This window comes from Echeneis naucrates, chromosome 13 (genome assembly GCF_900963305.1).
Source record: "Echeneis naucrates chromosome 13, fEcheNa1.1, whole genome shotgun sequence".
Lineage (NCBI taxonomy): Eukaryota > Metazoa > Chordata > Actinopteri > Carangiformes > Echeneidae > Echeneis > Echeneis naucrates.
In genome coordinates this window covers 13804162-13821556 of record NC_042523.1, presented here as the reverse complement: position 1 = coordinate 13821556, position 17395 = coordinate 13804162, and the positions used below count along the sequence as shown (strand labels likewise).

Below are 17395 nucleotides of genomic sequence, written 5' to 3'. Positions count from 1 at the left end.
CAAGTGCTTTTTATGTTTTGTGTCTGTAATTTATATCATTTGTGATTCCAAAGGGAATTTCCTAGTGCATCAGGACATATAGATACAGCCAACCACCAGATGGATAAAGGATGAATATAGATAGTAGATGTTTGGAGAAGTAGGTAATGTCCTGCTTCCACTTTACAAATGGGGCCATTAGGAATGATCTTCAGCTGTGTGCATTTGAACTTTACATCCCTATTTCCAGCAGGTTCCATCAATAGCTGTCTGTTGTAATCATGCTATAATCTTGAAATCCTTCCAAATCCCTTGAAATCTGCTGTCTGCTCTATATCCTGGGCCCTGCGCATACAATATACACCCAACAACAAAAACACGCTATCTTTAACTCACTTATTTATACCATCGATCATTTCATTTTCTTATCTCTTAATATATACTAATGCCTAAGCTGCATACTCACTCAAATTCCCCATAAAATTGTCCTTGTGTTCTTGAGAAAATTGAAGTGTGGAACTAGCGTATTTATTCAGCTGCCTTCTTTAAAATATTTCGCTCTTTGTAGAAAATGAGCCAAACATGCTGTGCAAAGAGCTGTGCTTGAGGCTTCCTGTTGTCTTCTTGTCTGCAGGCAGTCGCTAAGCAGACCTTCTGTAGTCGCCATGGCACTGTATTACTGTTGCTATGGTTTCCTTATCTCCAGGATGTGGTTAAACCAGGCCTGCCATATTTAGTCTGCTTCCTTGCGTGCCATCCTACTGCTGACGCTGACAGCAACTCAAGAGTGCACTTAGCTGTCTCTCTGCTGCTTTCTGCATTAAAGCACACTAATAGCTCTAAAATTAGCTTGAACACATTTTTGACTGACTTATTTATTTTTTTTTTTTCATCTCTAACACATCTTGTCCGAAATGCATCCTGATTTGGTGTTGACGGATAAAATGCAGTTGTTCATCGTTGTTGACAAGCAGATTTAAAAGAAAATAATGATGGTGAAATGATCAAACCCTTGATGCTCGTGGGAGTAATCCTCTTATTCCTCCAGAGGCAACAGCTGCAAGATCATATACTGTGATGTCATGACAGCTCGTCCAGGCTTGTCGATGACGTATCACAAGTTCATTTTGACCTCTTTTCTTCTTTTGTTCTTCTTCATATCATATCAGACACTACAGTAATTGTGATTGCTGTAAAGCATCTGCTATGTTGCAAATTATTTGACTTTTATTAGAAAAATGTATGAAAGTTTGTGGCATGGAGACTGAAGCAGACACAGCATGTCTCTTGGGTCTCTTGGATCTATCTATATATAATGATCATTTAAATACTGCAGATTACAACTTTATGTTCTCAAAGTTAAATCATTCCAACTTTCTTCCTACAGCAAATTCTTCAACAGATTGAACTGAAATGTTTTAACATACATTCAGTGGTATGTAAAATTACTTTTTTATTTGAGGGAACAAGGTATTTTCCAAACCATTTTCATACAGAAGGTAACTCCCGCAGATAAGAGCTGGTAATAGATTTCTCAGAATAAAGCACATTTTAATCTTGTCAAAATAACTTTATCAATATTTATATGGCACACGCTATACATCTGTAAAACAGGGGAGGCAGAGTTTACCCTAATTTAATTACACTCTTTGCAGGCACTTCACTTCTTGCAGAGAGTGTGGGTGTGATGGACAGGGATGAGATTAAAAACTTTTCATTCACTCATTCAAAGTAAGAAAAAGGGCGGCAGTTGTTGTTGGAACACAGTTATGCGGCGCGAAAGTGTGTCCAAACATAGAAAAGGTCGGGCACTTTTTAAGGCCAAACCTCAGTGGATGGATGAACCGTCAGATTAGTGGGCTGTGTCCTGCACAGTATTTTATTAATTTCATTGCAGTCGTAAAAGTGTGTCTGTGCTCGTAGCATATAATAAAATTATTAACTCAGGCTATGAATTCTGAGGGGTACGCTTCAGTATTTCATGTTTACATGTCTTTGTAAACCTGAATCTCCAGACTCCAGCCGAACCACTCCATCTTCTCTACACTGAGGGTTTTGTTTTTGGGCCATGAGAACCCAACAGTCTTTGGAACGAGGTCTAAGGCAAGTACTGATGTGTAACAAATGAACTGTCAAGAGAAGGAGCTGTGCTAGCAGCTGCTCAGCAAGCTTATGTAACACAACACAAAGACAGTTTTGGCCTTATTCTTCACTTTAATGCAATTAGAGACTGTGACACGGTGTTGCTGTTGTTTAGCTCATCATCCTGCAGTCAGAGGAAAGGCAAAAGAAAACAGTGCTGCATTATCACTTGGTTAGGCCTACCCAAATGACAGTAATATGATCATGCTCATTGTAGTCTGGAAGGGAGTGACTCACGCATGCGTATCAGCCTCTCCCGGCGCTAAGTGACTGCTGAAAAACAAAGGCAGGGAGCCGCGGCTGGGAAATGTCATCAGTCATCCTTGGTGCAGGAAATTGACTTCAGACAATCAATAGTGTTATACTTTGAAGAGTGAACTAGGACAACTCTTATCATTGTTGTTTTTTTTTTTCCCTACTGTTTGTGTGTGAAGCAAAGACTCCAGAAAGAAATCGCAGACCAGATCGGCTTTTGAGAATCCACAGGTTCCTGTTTTTTTTTTTTTTTTCCGCCCTCCCTTCTTCCGTGTTTCTGGATGGATCTGGACTGAGTGACAGCGTTTGTGGGCGAAGGAGCGGTTGCATCAGTAGCTGTCACACATCACGGATTTGTTTACTTCACCGAGTGGAGGGACTAATGAAGTTAGTCTAGGTCTTTCCAGATTAGGAATCGCGTGGCAGGGGTTGTTGTATGGGAGCAGGGGGCGTTGGGGGGGGGGGGGGGGGACTCAAAGTCAGAGTTGAGAATGCGATTTGACAGAAGTGCTCTTCATGTTTGGGGGTAAGTCCTGTTTTAGATCAGACTCCTCACTGACGAGGGAGGTTACCTGCGCCCATCTGCCGAGAAGAGGCGCTGTCCGTGGTGCTGAAGTCATTTCAACTCCTGCTGTCGCTCTCCTGGACTCTTAGGAAGACTTCAGGACTTCTCTAAAAAAGCTGTAGAAGTCTGTAGAAAAAGCTTAACATGGTAGCTCAAACCAGAGTTCACCTGCACACTTTGGTACTTTTAATTTTTTTCGGTAAGTATAGCTGTGCAACATGTTCCAGATGGTTTGTGAATGCCAGCATGCCTTATCCCTGTGTTACGTAGAGAGCACAAATGAGTATTCATGGGTCCGACTGGCTGTGAACTCAAAACCCAATTTCACAGTCGTCCCTCTGACGTCTGCAGAGCGTGACACCGCTCAGCGGTGTCAGCATTTAAGCAAAATCCATTAGAAGGGGACCCGAAGGTTAAGATTTCCCTTTTCCCACTACTGATTTCTTTATTGACTGCCATCTTTCTGTTTCTGCATTCCTCTGCCCCCTTTTCATGTGTTTTCATGAGCCCTCAGCAAAAGAGATGAGAAGGAATCAATGTTGTCACTGTCTGCCCTGGAGGAACTTAGCTTATATAAGAGCACTGGACCCAACACAGCCACAGTCACACAAAGACATCCATGTGGCACATTCACTGATATGTATGCCTCACTTCACTTTAAGAAACATCTATCGTTGCATGACTTTGCCCCCCCCCCCCCTGAGTTTCCTTATCTTTCTTGTGTAACATACATGTAGAGCCATGATAGGATTCCAAAGTTGTAGTATTCATGTCAGAAATTGCTTTCTTATAATCAAGGGGCAAATTTTGCTTATACATCATCCAGCATGGTGAAGATGAAATACCCAAATGAGGAAATAATAACCAAAAAATATTTCCGGCGTGAACGTAGCTGAACATTTTGGCAAAGTTTTCATCGACTGACCTGCTGAACTAAATGTTTGTAACATTTCCTTACGCCTTCAGTCCAGCTAAGCCAGCCAGTATGTGTCGATATCCCATCGGACACCGACGCAGTTCTGGGGAAAGGCACTTTGTTGACCTGCATTTCCTGTATGAAAAGGGAGGAAGTAAAAACCAAGACCCGTGTTGATTGGTACTACACTCCAAAAAGTGAAGGCAGTGCCTCAAAGATTCATGTAGGTTGCAATGGCATTGTTTATGAAAAAACATGCATGCGTGTTCAAACTAGTATACACTGTGTATATATTTTACGCATGCTTCTTGCTTTTCTTCTATCCTAGATTTTGACCCATGAAAATGACAAAACAGAGAAATCCGGTGGGCCCTTTAAGGATCGTGTGACCTGGAATGGGAGCAAAGACTATCAAGATGTCTCAATTGAAATCAGTAATGTCACCTATAATGACAGCGGGCTCTATGAGTGCTATATTACGCGCAAGTTTGAGTTTGACTCCTACACTCAGTCCTTCCTCACTGTGAAGAATGTCACACTGAAGGTGAAAGAGAAAGGTGCGGCTGATTTTTCTGTACTCTTTTCATTGTTTTTCCTGTGCTAAGCTTTTGCCCAGTCCCTGGTTTCTATATCAGTCAAAGCTCAGTCACTCTGGCGTAAATCAGTTTAGCAGGCATATACCAGAGCTGTAAACAAGGCTATTCACTTCTCTAGCTAAGACACTGGAACGTGTCCATGATGTTACCAAAAGAAGCAGCTGTCCCAAGACGTCCACAACTCCAATCTGAAACTTGAGTTCTCTTTTGAAAGCTGTTTTTTTTTTTTTTTTTTTTAAATTCACATAATATAACAAAACAAAGCTGTTTCATTCAAACGGTCCAAGAGTTGGAATTCTTCAGAATTCTTCTGAAGCTCAGAGCACGTGTTATTCTCCTTTAACCTTAATATAAAAAGTGTCTGAACAGGAGATGTTCAGCTCCAAAGTGTTTATCTAGCATTAGTTTGCACTGGAACCTTTTCCCTGTTTCACAGTATCACACGAATCCATTAATGTTGATTTTGATCAGCGATACCAATGATCTGTGTAACTGCAACAGCTAACAGGATAAGTGATCATCTCATTATGAACTACGGCCTATTTTAACAGAGTGGCCCAGCTATTATATTAGAGATGATGTAATATTGCTGCTCACAGTATTCTGGGGATGTTCAGCACATACGTGTTACTTTAGCCTCCTCACTGTTAGAAGCACAGTCTGCTCATTGTGTTGACCTTTGTGTACTCGGTGTTTTCTTTGTGCCATTCATGCCCCTCCTTTGATGTTGCACTAAGTGTTTATCAGAGCGCTTTAAGTGGGTTTTTGCATTTTCTTATATATTTCCAACTTGCTGTTTTCACTAAGTGTGAAGGTAGTCCGCTACTAACAATGCCACTTTCCTTCTCTCCCCCCTTTTGTTGTGCCTCTAACGAAGAAGAATAATTGTGTGTTTTGTTCTGTCTGCCTTTATTGTCCATCAAAGCTTTCTTCTGTTGTCAGTGAAGGGGTTAATTCAAACCAACCACTTTGCTATCTCTTATGAGGGGTAATGTATTCTGCTTCCTGAACGCTTGGCTTGCTGAATGTATCATTTCCCACCTTGATCGAATATACAACACGACATGTATATTTGGAGAAATGTAACTCCTCCCATTTCTTTAACTTAACATTGCCTATATCTGCTTGCACGTGATATGTAGTTCGCTATCAGAGGCGAACAATAGGCTTGTTGTACCAGAGTTTGGCTTGTATTTGGAAAAAGAGACGTCCCAGTTTGGATTTGATTAACCTCCAAAAGTGAAACTGCATTATAGCACAATACTGCAGAATTTTTTATGCAAGCCTCTACCACACATTTCATACAACAGGGGTATCAAATTTCATAAAGCCTCCAACCAGTTTACTGGACATTATAGCATGCGAATCATGTTACATTAATGATGCCTAATTTAGCTGAATGGATTCGCTCTAAACAAACTTGTATGTGTTTTCCCATGTCAGGGATTATATGACACTATCAGGCTGTATTTGCAGAAGCCGCAGAGTCCATTCAGTGAAAGTCGTCAACTGTCTGGTCAGCAGGCTCTCTGAAATTTGGTACACAAATACTTGCACAGTGGTTCACAGCGGCTCATCATGGTCCTGGAATGAAAGATAATTTCGGACAGTTCCATTTTTCCCAGGTCTGTTTTTAATGGCACGTGCTCATGTGTACACTGAAGCAATTTTGCTTGGTGTAATAATTTTTCCAGTTCAACCAGGCCGTAAAGAGGTCCCTAATCCATTTCCAGATTATTCACTTACCTCAGTTGGTGGAAAAAAAAAGCATTATTTTACCTTGTTTGAAAATCCTTTTTTCTGTTTTGCCACAAAGAAACACATCTGTGGAAACTCAGAGAAGGACTTTGGATGAATAGTGCAAACTGCTGAAACCTAATATTAATCTTTTGGGGGCCGATCTTCACATAAAGGGCAAGGACTGTTTTTACACTGCATCAGGAGGATTACAACAAGCAAAAACTGACTTAATGGAGCTATTAATATTTACTCAAGACAGACTTGAAAGAAATGGCATGAAACTAAATTATATAACTTAACTATTACTGTACTGATGTCCTTTAGTATGGGCTAATCATATCTCAAAATAGAAATGTGTGCCATGCTCTGAGAACCACTGTGTCCTCACATATCCATCTGATTTCATATTTAAAGGTACTTTGTGGAGTTTTGACCATCAGTAGCACCATGGAGCAAAGTCTTTATTAGTGGGTCACTGTTTGTGTTTGTGCTGTGCACTGGCACAAGGATGTTTTTCTGCAAGCACATGGGTGGTACAACTCACAACCTAACTATCAGTTTCATGCTGTTCTGCTGAGGGACTGCTGTTGGCACACCAACAAACACGCAGCAAAAAAAGTAGAGAAGAGAGAACCTGCCAATGAGCAGAGAGGGGTCTATAGAAAGTGTTAGTTGCTGCTGCAAATGTTTTCTTATGAGATAAATGTGTTCAGCTTCTTGTTCACTTTGTTTGCAACAACTCCACAGGGCGCCTTTAACTTTCTGTAGGCGCTGTTATCATTGAACCACAGGTATCGTCACAACGCAGTTCTCACCTAAAAACACACACACTCACCAGAAAACATGACTTTGCTAATTATTGTGCATACTGAATTGAAAGTCGGCAATGCTGCACATGCACAAAGAATACTTTTCAAACCTGTTAATAAATAAGCCTCTTTTGTTATTACAACAACAACAACAGCAACAAAAAACATTCAGAGGAAGGAGGCGCATTGAATAATGCATGTCCCTCAATATTTGTTCCCCACAGCCAGCGAAGACCCCGCTGCTCTTTACTCTGAGATCATGATGTACGTGCTGCTCGTGTTTCTGACCTTCTGGCTCCTGGTAGAAATGGTCTACTGCTACAGGAAGATCTCCAAGGCCGATGAGCAGGCACAGGACACAGCGTGAGTTTCACCCCAAAATAACGTACAGACATTTGTTCCGAAAACAAACTTGCCTTCTGCACATCCAGTCAAAGATCTGTACTAACCATCTCTTCAATGGGAGTCAAAAGATAGCACGACATTGTGTGCCGTGATAACGGACAGCGTTAACTGTGTATGTGAATATTTGGTCATTGCATGAGGGTAATTTAAAGTTTTAGAAATGTCAGCAGGACAGAAAGTCAGGCAGTTGAACAGACAGACACACGGACAGAGAGGAAATTGAGTCTACACTGTGTCAGTTTGTAACCCTCTTTGCAACAGTAATCTGTCTTTTCACTACAACTGCCTGACAGCTATGAATAATTGTAAGCACTGCTGACTGCTTTTTTCTGATACAAGCATTTTACATCCGTGGTGGATTTGCAGCTCCACCAGAAACAGCCATTTTGCAGCAGCTTGTCTGTGCTGACAAAGACCTGAATGCACCTGTATAGTCAGCTCCCACCGGAATTTCGCAGTGTTGACGTGGCCACTCAATCCAGAGTGACAACTTTTGAACGGGCAATTTAAACGGAACAATTGCACACTGACATACATCACATGCACTGATTTTGTTATTGTGGTTTTGCAGTCAATTATTTCTAGGTTGCAAATGTGAGTCCTGCTGTGGATAGAGCAGCAGAAGGCATTTCTAACCCTGTGTGTACTTTCAGAATAGTAATAATACAACATAACACAATATCTTTAAGGTATTCACCGGTACAATTACCAGATGTCTCTGTTTACCATGTTGTTTAGTGGAGGGGAGCAAACGGTTCCCTGAAAGACTCCTGATTACAAAGATTCCTATTTGAACCTTGATTGATCAAGCATGTTAAATTTTGGAAATTGTGTGGCACTAACAACTAATTAGAATCAGTGACTTGGAAATACGCAAATGAAACACATTATTAGGACCAAAGCTATTTTCAGGGCTCTTGCAAAGTTGCAGAGGTATAAAATGAAGTATACTGAAGGAGATGATGAAAATAAAATGCTGAATATTTATGTACACACATCAGTACAGCTGTTGCACACATTGTGTACACTAGAGAAGAAATAAGTATCTCGTTTCTCAAATAGTTGAGCAAAAGGAAATTAATAAGGAGTCACTGCTTTTCTTGGAAATGCATTTTTAAATTTTCACTCATTCTATCAATGAAACACCCAAATGATAAACTAGAAAGTAAATTAATGAAAATTTATTATAAATATTAATATTATTTAATAATATTAAATATAAGAGAACTCCTTGATTTTGTCTTTCTGTCATTTATGTGCATCATCTGGCACATATTATTCAGATAATAACTTCATGTTGGATAAAACATTATGAGAACACAACTTAAAATATTCCTGCCGTTCCTGTGTTTTGTTTTGTTTAGTTTATTTAGTTTATTTAGTTTTTTTTGTGTTTGTTTGTTTGTTTTTGTCTCTATTTGGTAACTGAAGTCAAATCGGTAATGTCCTGTATAAATCAGTATGACCACTGAATGAAACGGACACGGAGCTGCAACAATAAGTGGCACATTTACGCAGAGGGTTTGCTGGAGACCGGTGAGACTTTTAAGAAATTACATCACTCTTTTCCTCGAGCATTTAGGTAATCTTTATTGATCCAGGTGCAGACCAAGACAGTACATTAAGTGATGCTTTAAGTGATCGAACTAATACAGCTCTGTGAACTGCATTAGTTCTTGTTGCTGAAGAGTTAATGGGTTGTGGCCACCTCGCAGCCGTTATTGACCCGTGTGACACCACATCCCACAGCGGGAAGCCCCACCCACTCACACGCTGTTGCTGGTCGACTTTCACCAACCTGGGCTTAATGGATATATACTTCAGCTGGAACGTTTTGAGGTTATCTTTTATGATGCATTATTGGCTCAGATAATATGCAATGTTGTCAGATTTTGTCAGAAAATCTAGTAATCTGTCAAAGAGAACAGAGAAATCTGTTTTCGCTCGTCCACAGTTTCTGTGCAGCTCTATCAAATTGTGCATATTTAGTGACGCTGTTGTGGTTTCAAACATTATGAACGTTTACTGTTAAATGCTGTTTCAGAGTGCAATGCTTTTGTAATGTGCCATCTGTACATCAGATGGCTACGGCTCAAATCACAACAATGGTGCTAATCATGAAAGTTAATTCCTTCTGGGTGGTCCAAAAATGAGTGGGTGGCAAAAACCTCACTGAAGGTCAACCGTAAACCAGCACCAGACTGTGGTGTGTGGGTGTCTTGTCACCATGTCTTAGACAGTTTTTTTGTTTTCTGCCAATCTGTCTGCAGGACAAACTACCTAGCCGTTCCTTCTGAGCAGAAAGACAATACAGCCGCTCCTGTTACCGAATAAAAACGCTTGTCAGTGACACGGTATTTTACATGTGACTCTCTCAACCTGACCCCCGTCAGTGAAACCATCCCCCTCTCTTTCAACACATTGTTTGTGCTTTTATTAGGCTGTACAGCTCTGTAGTGGAGTCCTGTTGCTTCAGCACCTTGTATGTCTCCTCTTTCCCATTTGCTTGAAAATGACTTCCATCCCTCCCATTTTTGGTGCTTCATTTATACTTGCACTCCATTCAGCAGGCTATGTAATCTTTTTCACTGTCAGTCGTTTGCTATGAGGAATGTTAGAATATATTTGCAGGGTATGTGGGATGGATAGTGTTAAATGAGATTTTAATTATATTATATTATATATATAAAAAAGTGATACCTGGCTTCTTGTGAAAATGTATTAACACATTAAACACAGTCTCATCAGGTACTGCTTTACATAATGAAGTAAATTATAGCAATCTTACAATTATTTATGGCCTTTTCATGAGTACGAGGTAGGTGTCCTCAGTTATTATAATCTGAAAGGGCACAGCTTTTTACGTGACAAAGAAGATTTGGAATTTATATATTATTTAATGTAGCATATTTGAGTCAGGCTATTTAGCAAATAACTCTATGTTCAATAAGAAGGTACTTCTTCATTGCCTTTTTCAGATATTGACCAATCACAATGGAGCATCAGTGTCATGTGACAGATACAGGCATAGATTTCATCAACCTCATCTGTGCCACACTGAAGGTGTCATTACTCCCAAGCAGCCGTGGGAATCCTGCCACTGACCTCCCCTGTGAATCGACTGCGCCTAGTGAAGAGCCCATCAAAAATGTGCTCAGTTTTCTGTTCTTCCCGTCTCTTTTAAGCATTTATGCGTTCACAGATACAGTAGTTTAAAGGGGAAAAAAGTCGCTGTTTTGCACCTATGAAGAGATCAATAGAGATCAGCAATGCTGACTTTGGACCTGCCAGTGTATAGCATCGTTTAGCATTTTGTTTTTAGTTAGTGGGACCTAGAGATTGCTAACCTCTGAAAGCAGATCTACATAAATGTCAAGGCGGTGATACCAGCTCTTTAGTACTGTGCAATTCATTTAGTTTTATTCCAATTTTATAGCTCAAACTGGTATTTTGGGTTAGAATTTCATTCACACTGCCCAGTGTCTTTATGTCATTTTAAAAAGATGGATTGCAAAGCTTTTATACTGTATGGATGTGCATTGTTCCCCGTTTTTTGCTGTATGTGTCAGTGTAACGGAAATATATAAAACATATGATACCAAATCAAGTCACACTACTTTTGCTAATGTGAATTAATATTGAGGTCTGTCCTTTACTCATTGTTAGTCAGCATTAGTCCATGGAGTAGGTTAACTCTTTGCTTACAGCTACTCTAAAATTTACACTTAGGCTTTGACTGTTGCTGATGTTTTACAGTAACATTGCTGCTGAGACTAAATGTGGACAAATGGAGTGGACAAATGTCTAAATTCTGCGATTCAATCTTACAACACTGTTCTTTGTCTTTTACGCCTAAGACATCTCCTGTGTGAGTGAGCTGCTTTTGAACTATTAAACATTATGCATTCCACAGCCCCTAAAGAAAGCTCTTTTCACTCAAAACTCTCTCTTACTTCAATGCAATTGTGCGGAAAAATAATCACTTTTAATCCTCCCAGGATGTCGAAGGGAAAGTGCAGCGTCGACGCCCAGCAGCTTCTCTTATGTCACCCTGATTATCTGTGACTGTTGTGGTGGAGAAAAAGAAAAGGCTCTAAATTAACTGCAGTAAAAACCGCTGGTATTTTAAACTCTCATTAATACTGCAGAAGAGGTGCTGGCCAAAAGCACTTTCAATTTGTTTGTGCTCGATGAAACTGTGTATTTTCACTGTCAATCTTCAAAGCCCTAAGACATAACTCTGTAAGGCTTGGCATTTTATCCAGTGAGAGCAGAGCTGGTCCAGATAAGCAAGGACGGACAGAAAGACAGATATCAAGAGTGAAAGGCAGTGGCATAAAGGATGTGAAAAAGACTGAGAAGTGATGAATGTTGCTCTTTTAGCTAGCTGTGACCCACAGCGATGACGGATATAGCTGCAACTGTTGTTATAGCAACCCGGGGAACTCTGATCTATAGTAAGGTGGATTGCTTGGCAAAGATATTACCACGCAATAGTTGAAACATATTCATTTATGCACAGCCATAAAATTGAAGCCCGTTGCAATACTTGCTATGCATAAAATATAAAGCCATCAGCCACCCAGCTTCCCCTCAAGACGCCTGGAAGAGGCTACTGACAAAACAAATATCTCCACAAGCCTACCAAGGTCAGGTGTACAGTCTGCTCGGCAGAGAGGTTATGTAACAACCCTTTATCCAGCCATCCATCAAGTTCACATAAATTGGTTATTGATCGTGCAACACATTCCATGAACCCTACAACAATATGGCATTATGGCTCTGAAATGCATTGTGAAGAGCAATTTGGAGCCACCAACCCCCATCCTCTCTGGCTCTCTCTCTCCTTCTCCCTCCCTCTCTGCTGTTACACTGTTCCTCCCTGAGGATACAACCCAGTAATATGGCCCACATTTGAGCAAAAAACGTTTCAATTTAACCACCAGGCTCCGACTGCCTCAGTGCTCTGGCAAGCATTTTAAGTCAGACCGAGGATGTCGAGTAGCTGTGGCGAGAAAATCACTCTCCATTTGCATTTAATTATCTGGGGTCATAATTGTAAACAGATCACCAAAGTGTCGAAAGTGACAGAAAGGGATTTACTTTCTTACGATCAAAGTGACAAACCATCCTGCAAATGTCGTTTTCCCTTTGTCACGGTCTGGAGTGGACTCGTTTATTATTGAACTGTTTACTCAGGGATAACCACAAAAATTACAATAGTTTTTCATAGTAAAATATACCAAGTCATTACTCATATTATCTGCACAATATAAAACTTGTCCATTTATAAAGGGTCTTTGTCTCCCCCTAGTGTGAAGCACATTATGTCATCAAACACCAACGTGAAATCAAAGGCAATGTGCAAATGTCAAGCTTTCTCTCTCTCTCTTACACTCTCTCTATCTCTTTCTCAAGCTTTGGAAAAACACTGTTTTTTTTACTGGCTGATGGAGGACCATTTCTGAATTCAAAGTTATTGATGACAGCAATATTTTTCTAATAATTTCAGGAATATAAAAGTTAGTGATTTAGTGCATCCCATCTGCTCTGCAGGTTGACTGATCCGAAATGCCTGGCTGTGGCCCAAGCATTGATGCAGCATGCAGTCGGCTGCCAGACACCCAGAAACACAATTTATTGATTGTCGATCAATAGACACTTTGCTGCAGCTGCGTTCTATCTGTTTTAACATTAAAGAGTTATGAATATATTGACAAATAAGAAAGTGAGTGATTACTATGCTTTGGTTTCCTGCTTTCTAAAAAGGTTTGCATCTTAACTGCTAATCTATAAAATCTGTTTCTTTCCGCACCGTCTGTAAACCCTCTAACTGGATTTTCAAGTATTGTATCTGAGATAACCATGGGCAACCCACATATAATTATAAATGTTCGCACATGTCATGCAGTACCGTTCTAGACAGGGACTGTCTGTTGACTCAGCCATGCAAAAAAGCCCACATCATAATCACTCATTTCTGCAAGTTTCACCTTGATTGGAGACTTCCAGCCAAAGAAAGATGGGAATTATTTTTGGATTGCAAACGATCTCTCTTCTAGTTGAGATAAATTCAACTGGAATCCACATTCCCGGACCAAACGCAGAGACAAAAGTCATCTGTTTTCCTCTGATCATGCTCTGTTGATAATAAATCAGCAATAACTAGACTCACCTTTTGAAAAAGAAAAGATGGGAAAGAAGAAGCATTATGGCTTATTTGAAAGGTAAGCGAATTTAGAAAAGCAAGAGATCATTGCACAGTGTTGTCGTGTTGATTAAAAACAAGTGTCTCAGCAGATCCTCCACATTAAACGTCAGTAATGAGACAATAGTCACTGAAAACAGGTCGTTTTGTTATACAATGCCTGCTCTCACCAAACATAGAGATGGGAGAGTGATATCAATCTTTGCACCCCTGTTAAAGAAAGTATGTATTTTGGTGTTTGACATGTATCATATTTAAAACCAGGTCTAGACACCTTGAAAAATGTTTTAATTTTGATTTTGAGAAATTCAGTAGATTATACTGATCCCTGGCTCTGATTGTATTTAGCACATAATTATTTGGTAAATATTTGATGAAACAACTGTCTTGCCTGTGTGAGACATTCAAAGTCAGAGCTTATCAGAGAAATGAAAGCCTGCTACACAGTCACTCAGCGGTTTATGTGTCTTTGACGACAAGTAAATTGCACCTTAACAACTTTGAAGATCGCCTCACTGATGTTTAGCTCAGTTTGACTTTGGCCAGCGTACAGAGCACCCCTGAATTGTTCTTGAGTCTGTGTATAATTATATTAACCTTTCTGTTACACAGTTGCCGTCAAGTCCCCGTGGTGTCATTGCTTTAAAGACAAGCAAAGAGGTAGAGGTGTTACAGAGAGCCACTCCTGACTGCTGAATGAGAACAGCATCAGCTCAGGAATATTCATTTACTGCCTTGTAATCCATCAAAGCCCCTTTTTAACAGAAGTGGTCTTCTGGGTATTTCTGCTTGTGCTCCTCCTGTCTGTCAGAAAATCTCTAATGCATATATTCTTTTAGTAATTCGACAGCAATGTGTGGCATTTCTGAAGAAATATCTGCAGTTTTTTCTCATCTGGTACATCTAGTATTTTGTTTTTAAACCAGCTACCAGTCCAGTCTTATTTTATTTTAAATGTGTCAGGTGTAGAAGCCCTGGAAACTGAGTTAGAATTAATAACAAACCACATACCAGACCTTCATGTCATGTGTGTGGATTAAACACTGCAAGACCTCTGTGGAAGATGATGGTATTTGTTTTTCAGTAGCTTAAGTCTTACGTTGCAACTTATATAGATTTTTTTTTTCCCTGAACAGTCTGTTCCCAAATGTATTGCTGAACTTGTGCCTTTTCATTGACTTTGTTAGTTTTCTCATGATAAGGTTTGTCACAGAGGACTGAAAAAAGTGTGAGGAAAGACAACAACAACAAAAAACAAACAAACAAACAAAAAAAAAAAAACACCAAATGAATACGAAATCCTGCTTTTAACTCCTAATCAAAACTACAACCATGAATTAAACAGGAACCCTTTCACCGTACACCGTAACCTTTCCTCTCTCCCATCTATCTCTCCTATCCATCATCCCATCCTCCATTTCATTCACTCGCATTTCAAACAAGAGGCATCTTTGATTAGCGAGACAAAGCGGATGCCTTAAATAAAAACACCATTTACAAGTCAGACTGGGAAGCGAGGCAGTGACTGGCCCATGCTTTCAAATTTGTGATGAGAGGATGGTGCTGGCCCACAGCTCCATGACGTCGCTGCTCTATTGTTAGTGAAATGAACACCTGGCTGCCAGAGAAGTGCTAAATCACTGCTGTGTGTTTTGCTACACCTGAGGCCCTCCACACACAGTGACACAAAGCAGAACATTACATTGCAGGCTGGCTGGATTCAAAGGTAACTGTGCCTGAGATGCAGGTTTTTCATCTAATTAATCAATAACTGGTTGGCTGATTAAATGAAAATTTATTGCACATTTCAGGATTAATCGCAAATGTTTTATTTATTTATTTATTTATTTATTTATTTATTTATTTATTTATTTATTTTTTTTTTGGGGGGGGGGGGGGGGGGGGGGGGGGAGGCACTGCTAATATAAAACATCACCAAACCTAGTAAAACAGTGGTGAAGAGGTTAATTAGCTCTGTGGATCTCTGAAGGTGTCTCATTGTGCCGTGTTGCCAAAACTTGATTAAAAAGAAAAAAAGACTGCCAATTGTCTGATGAGCCTCCTGCGCTATAACATTTACTCAGCAGCTGAAGCTGCCGTTGTCAGATACTCTTGTTGTTAGTAAACAAAGAGAGCTCGGCCATGTCTGATAAATGTAATTTTACTCCTGTGGTTATAAACACACAAACATTTTTCACCCACATCTGCCTACATGCATACCTCTGTGAAGGATACACTTCAGAAATGATAAGCCATGTCTTACACACAGAGCCTTGTATAACGACTGCAGTGCATCAAAACTCAATTAATTAAACTTGATATCCGCAAAGAGCAACAGGTTCACTCAGTGGAGGATAATGTTATGGGTGGGAAGTGAGACACACCAGCCGTTTTCTTGTGGAAGGTGCTCCATCCTTATTTCAACAATAAATCCCAAGTCTGTAAAGTCAAAACTCCTTTCCACAAATCCTCTGGGATCAATTAACAGTGTGCACAGGAAAGAAGAAGGTTTATCCACAACCTTAATCCTTCTAAAAATCCTATCCTTTTCATTTCCTATCCGAGGTAATATTATTTACATAATTTGTAGCTTGTTCTCTGTACTTTGATTAAGCCTGCAAGCTTATCTGGCAGAGATAAAAGCAAGCATCCACCGTTACTTAAATAATTTGGAGTAGCGACTAATGAACACACTGGATCGATTGTGAAACCACAGTGCATAGCTAGTTACTGGAGTATGCCCCTCTCGTCCCTGCAGGAACAGCTGACCTGATGAGCCTTGACTCAGGTCAAAGGCTTGGAAAAAAGAAGAACTGTTAGTGAGAAGTGAAAAGTTACATCATCGGAAGGAAGGTAATGTTGAACCAGGGTTAGGGTTAGTCCATCACTATCTCATCCGAAGAAAATAAATCACCTGGCGCGGGGCTCATAGAGAAAAGTGTGATGGATTTTTAAGTTGGATGGCTGTGGAATTTATTCATTCATAAAGTCCCTGTGCACGGCGACATCACGCAGTGGTCGAGTGCGTGCTTTGCATGCATAGGGCCCGGGTTCAAACCGCAGCCACAGTGCAAACCAGTGGTAGGCTTGGGGAGGGGAGAGTGACAGGTCACCTGTCCATCACAGGGCCAACACACAGAGACAGACAGAGACCAACAACCACTCACACTCAGACCTACAGACAATTCGGGGCTCATAATCATGTTAATCACCGGGCTGGGAACCAAACCCACAGCCTTCTTATTGTAGGGCAACAGCGCTAACCACGATGCCGTGCGTCCCCTCCGTCTGTGACATATTCTGAAAGGTCCAAAACTGAACCCTTTCTGTTTCAAATTAGATCAAAACATCGTGTGTAAGAGTCTGCACACATGGTGAAACGAACTTTTTACCATGTTCACAGCACGATGGAAGGGAACACTTCAGGTTTCGCAGGTATGTCACCATAATGCATAACAGGAATGATGATGAGTTAGGAGTCACCAACAGAATTACACACACAGATTTCTTGGCAAGCCAGCAGATTTTTTTGATATTGACGCTGTGTATCTGATTTAAGATCTCTTTTTTCCCAACAATATGGTCTGACCTTCAGTGATTCATCACCTTGGATGAATTAGATTTTTTTTTTTTTTTTTTGATTTGTGTAGCAGGGTAGTGTAGGGAGAAAAAAAGAGACAAACAAGACAACAAAAATATAAGAAGAGGCCAATTAGAAAATTTTAGAATAAAGACAGCCAATCTGCTTTTTTTTCCTGAACAGCACTTTTCTGTTGCACC

At 40.2% G+C, this 17395-nt stretch overlaps 1 protein-coding gene across 3 annotated transcripts; it reads left to right on the top strand.

Moving 5' to 3' along the window:
• The first annotated feature begins 2874 nt into the window (after window positions 1-2874).
• scn3b (sodium channel, voltage-gated, type III, beta) lies at window positions 2875-11263 on the top strand. 3 transcript variants are annotated; one of them, XM_029517820.1, is made up of 6 exons: window positions 2875-3140; window positions 3908-4080; window positions 4186-4414; window positions 7227-7365; window positions 9678-9749; window positions 10386-11263. In XM_029517820.1, exons 1-5 carry the CDS (start codon window positions 3086-3088, stop codon window positions 9739-9741), a joined length of 660 nt encoding a protein of 219 aa, XP_029373680.1. In that variant the 5' UTR covers window positions 2875-3085; the 3' UTR covers window positions 9742-9749; window positions 10386-11263. The 3 variants fall into 3 exon arrangements, with proteins under 3 accessions (XP_029373680.1, XP_029373679.1, XP_029373681.1); XM_029517819.1 differs by having other exon boundaries at window positions 9678-9761; XM_029517821.1 differs by lacking the exon at window positions 9678-9749.
• Window positions 11264-17395: the final 6132 nt, after the last annotated feature.

What these genes read in the sequence shown, in the direction of transcription:
- scn3b (XM_029517820.1), top strand. Translation starts at nt 3,086, where the DNA reads ATGGTAGCTCAAACCAGAGTTCACCTGCACACTTTGGTACTTTTAATT. An exon ending in GGTACTTTTAATTTTTTTCG is followed by an intron (nt 3,141 to 3,907) that starts GTAAGTATAGCT and finishes TTACGCCTTCAG; the next exon opens with TCCAGCTAAGCCAGCCAGTA. An exon ending in ACTGAAGGTGAAAGAGAAAG is followed by an intron (nt 4,415 to 7,226) that starts GTGCGGCTGATT and finishes TGTTCCCCACAG; the next exon opens with CCAGCGAAGACCCCGCTGCT.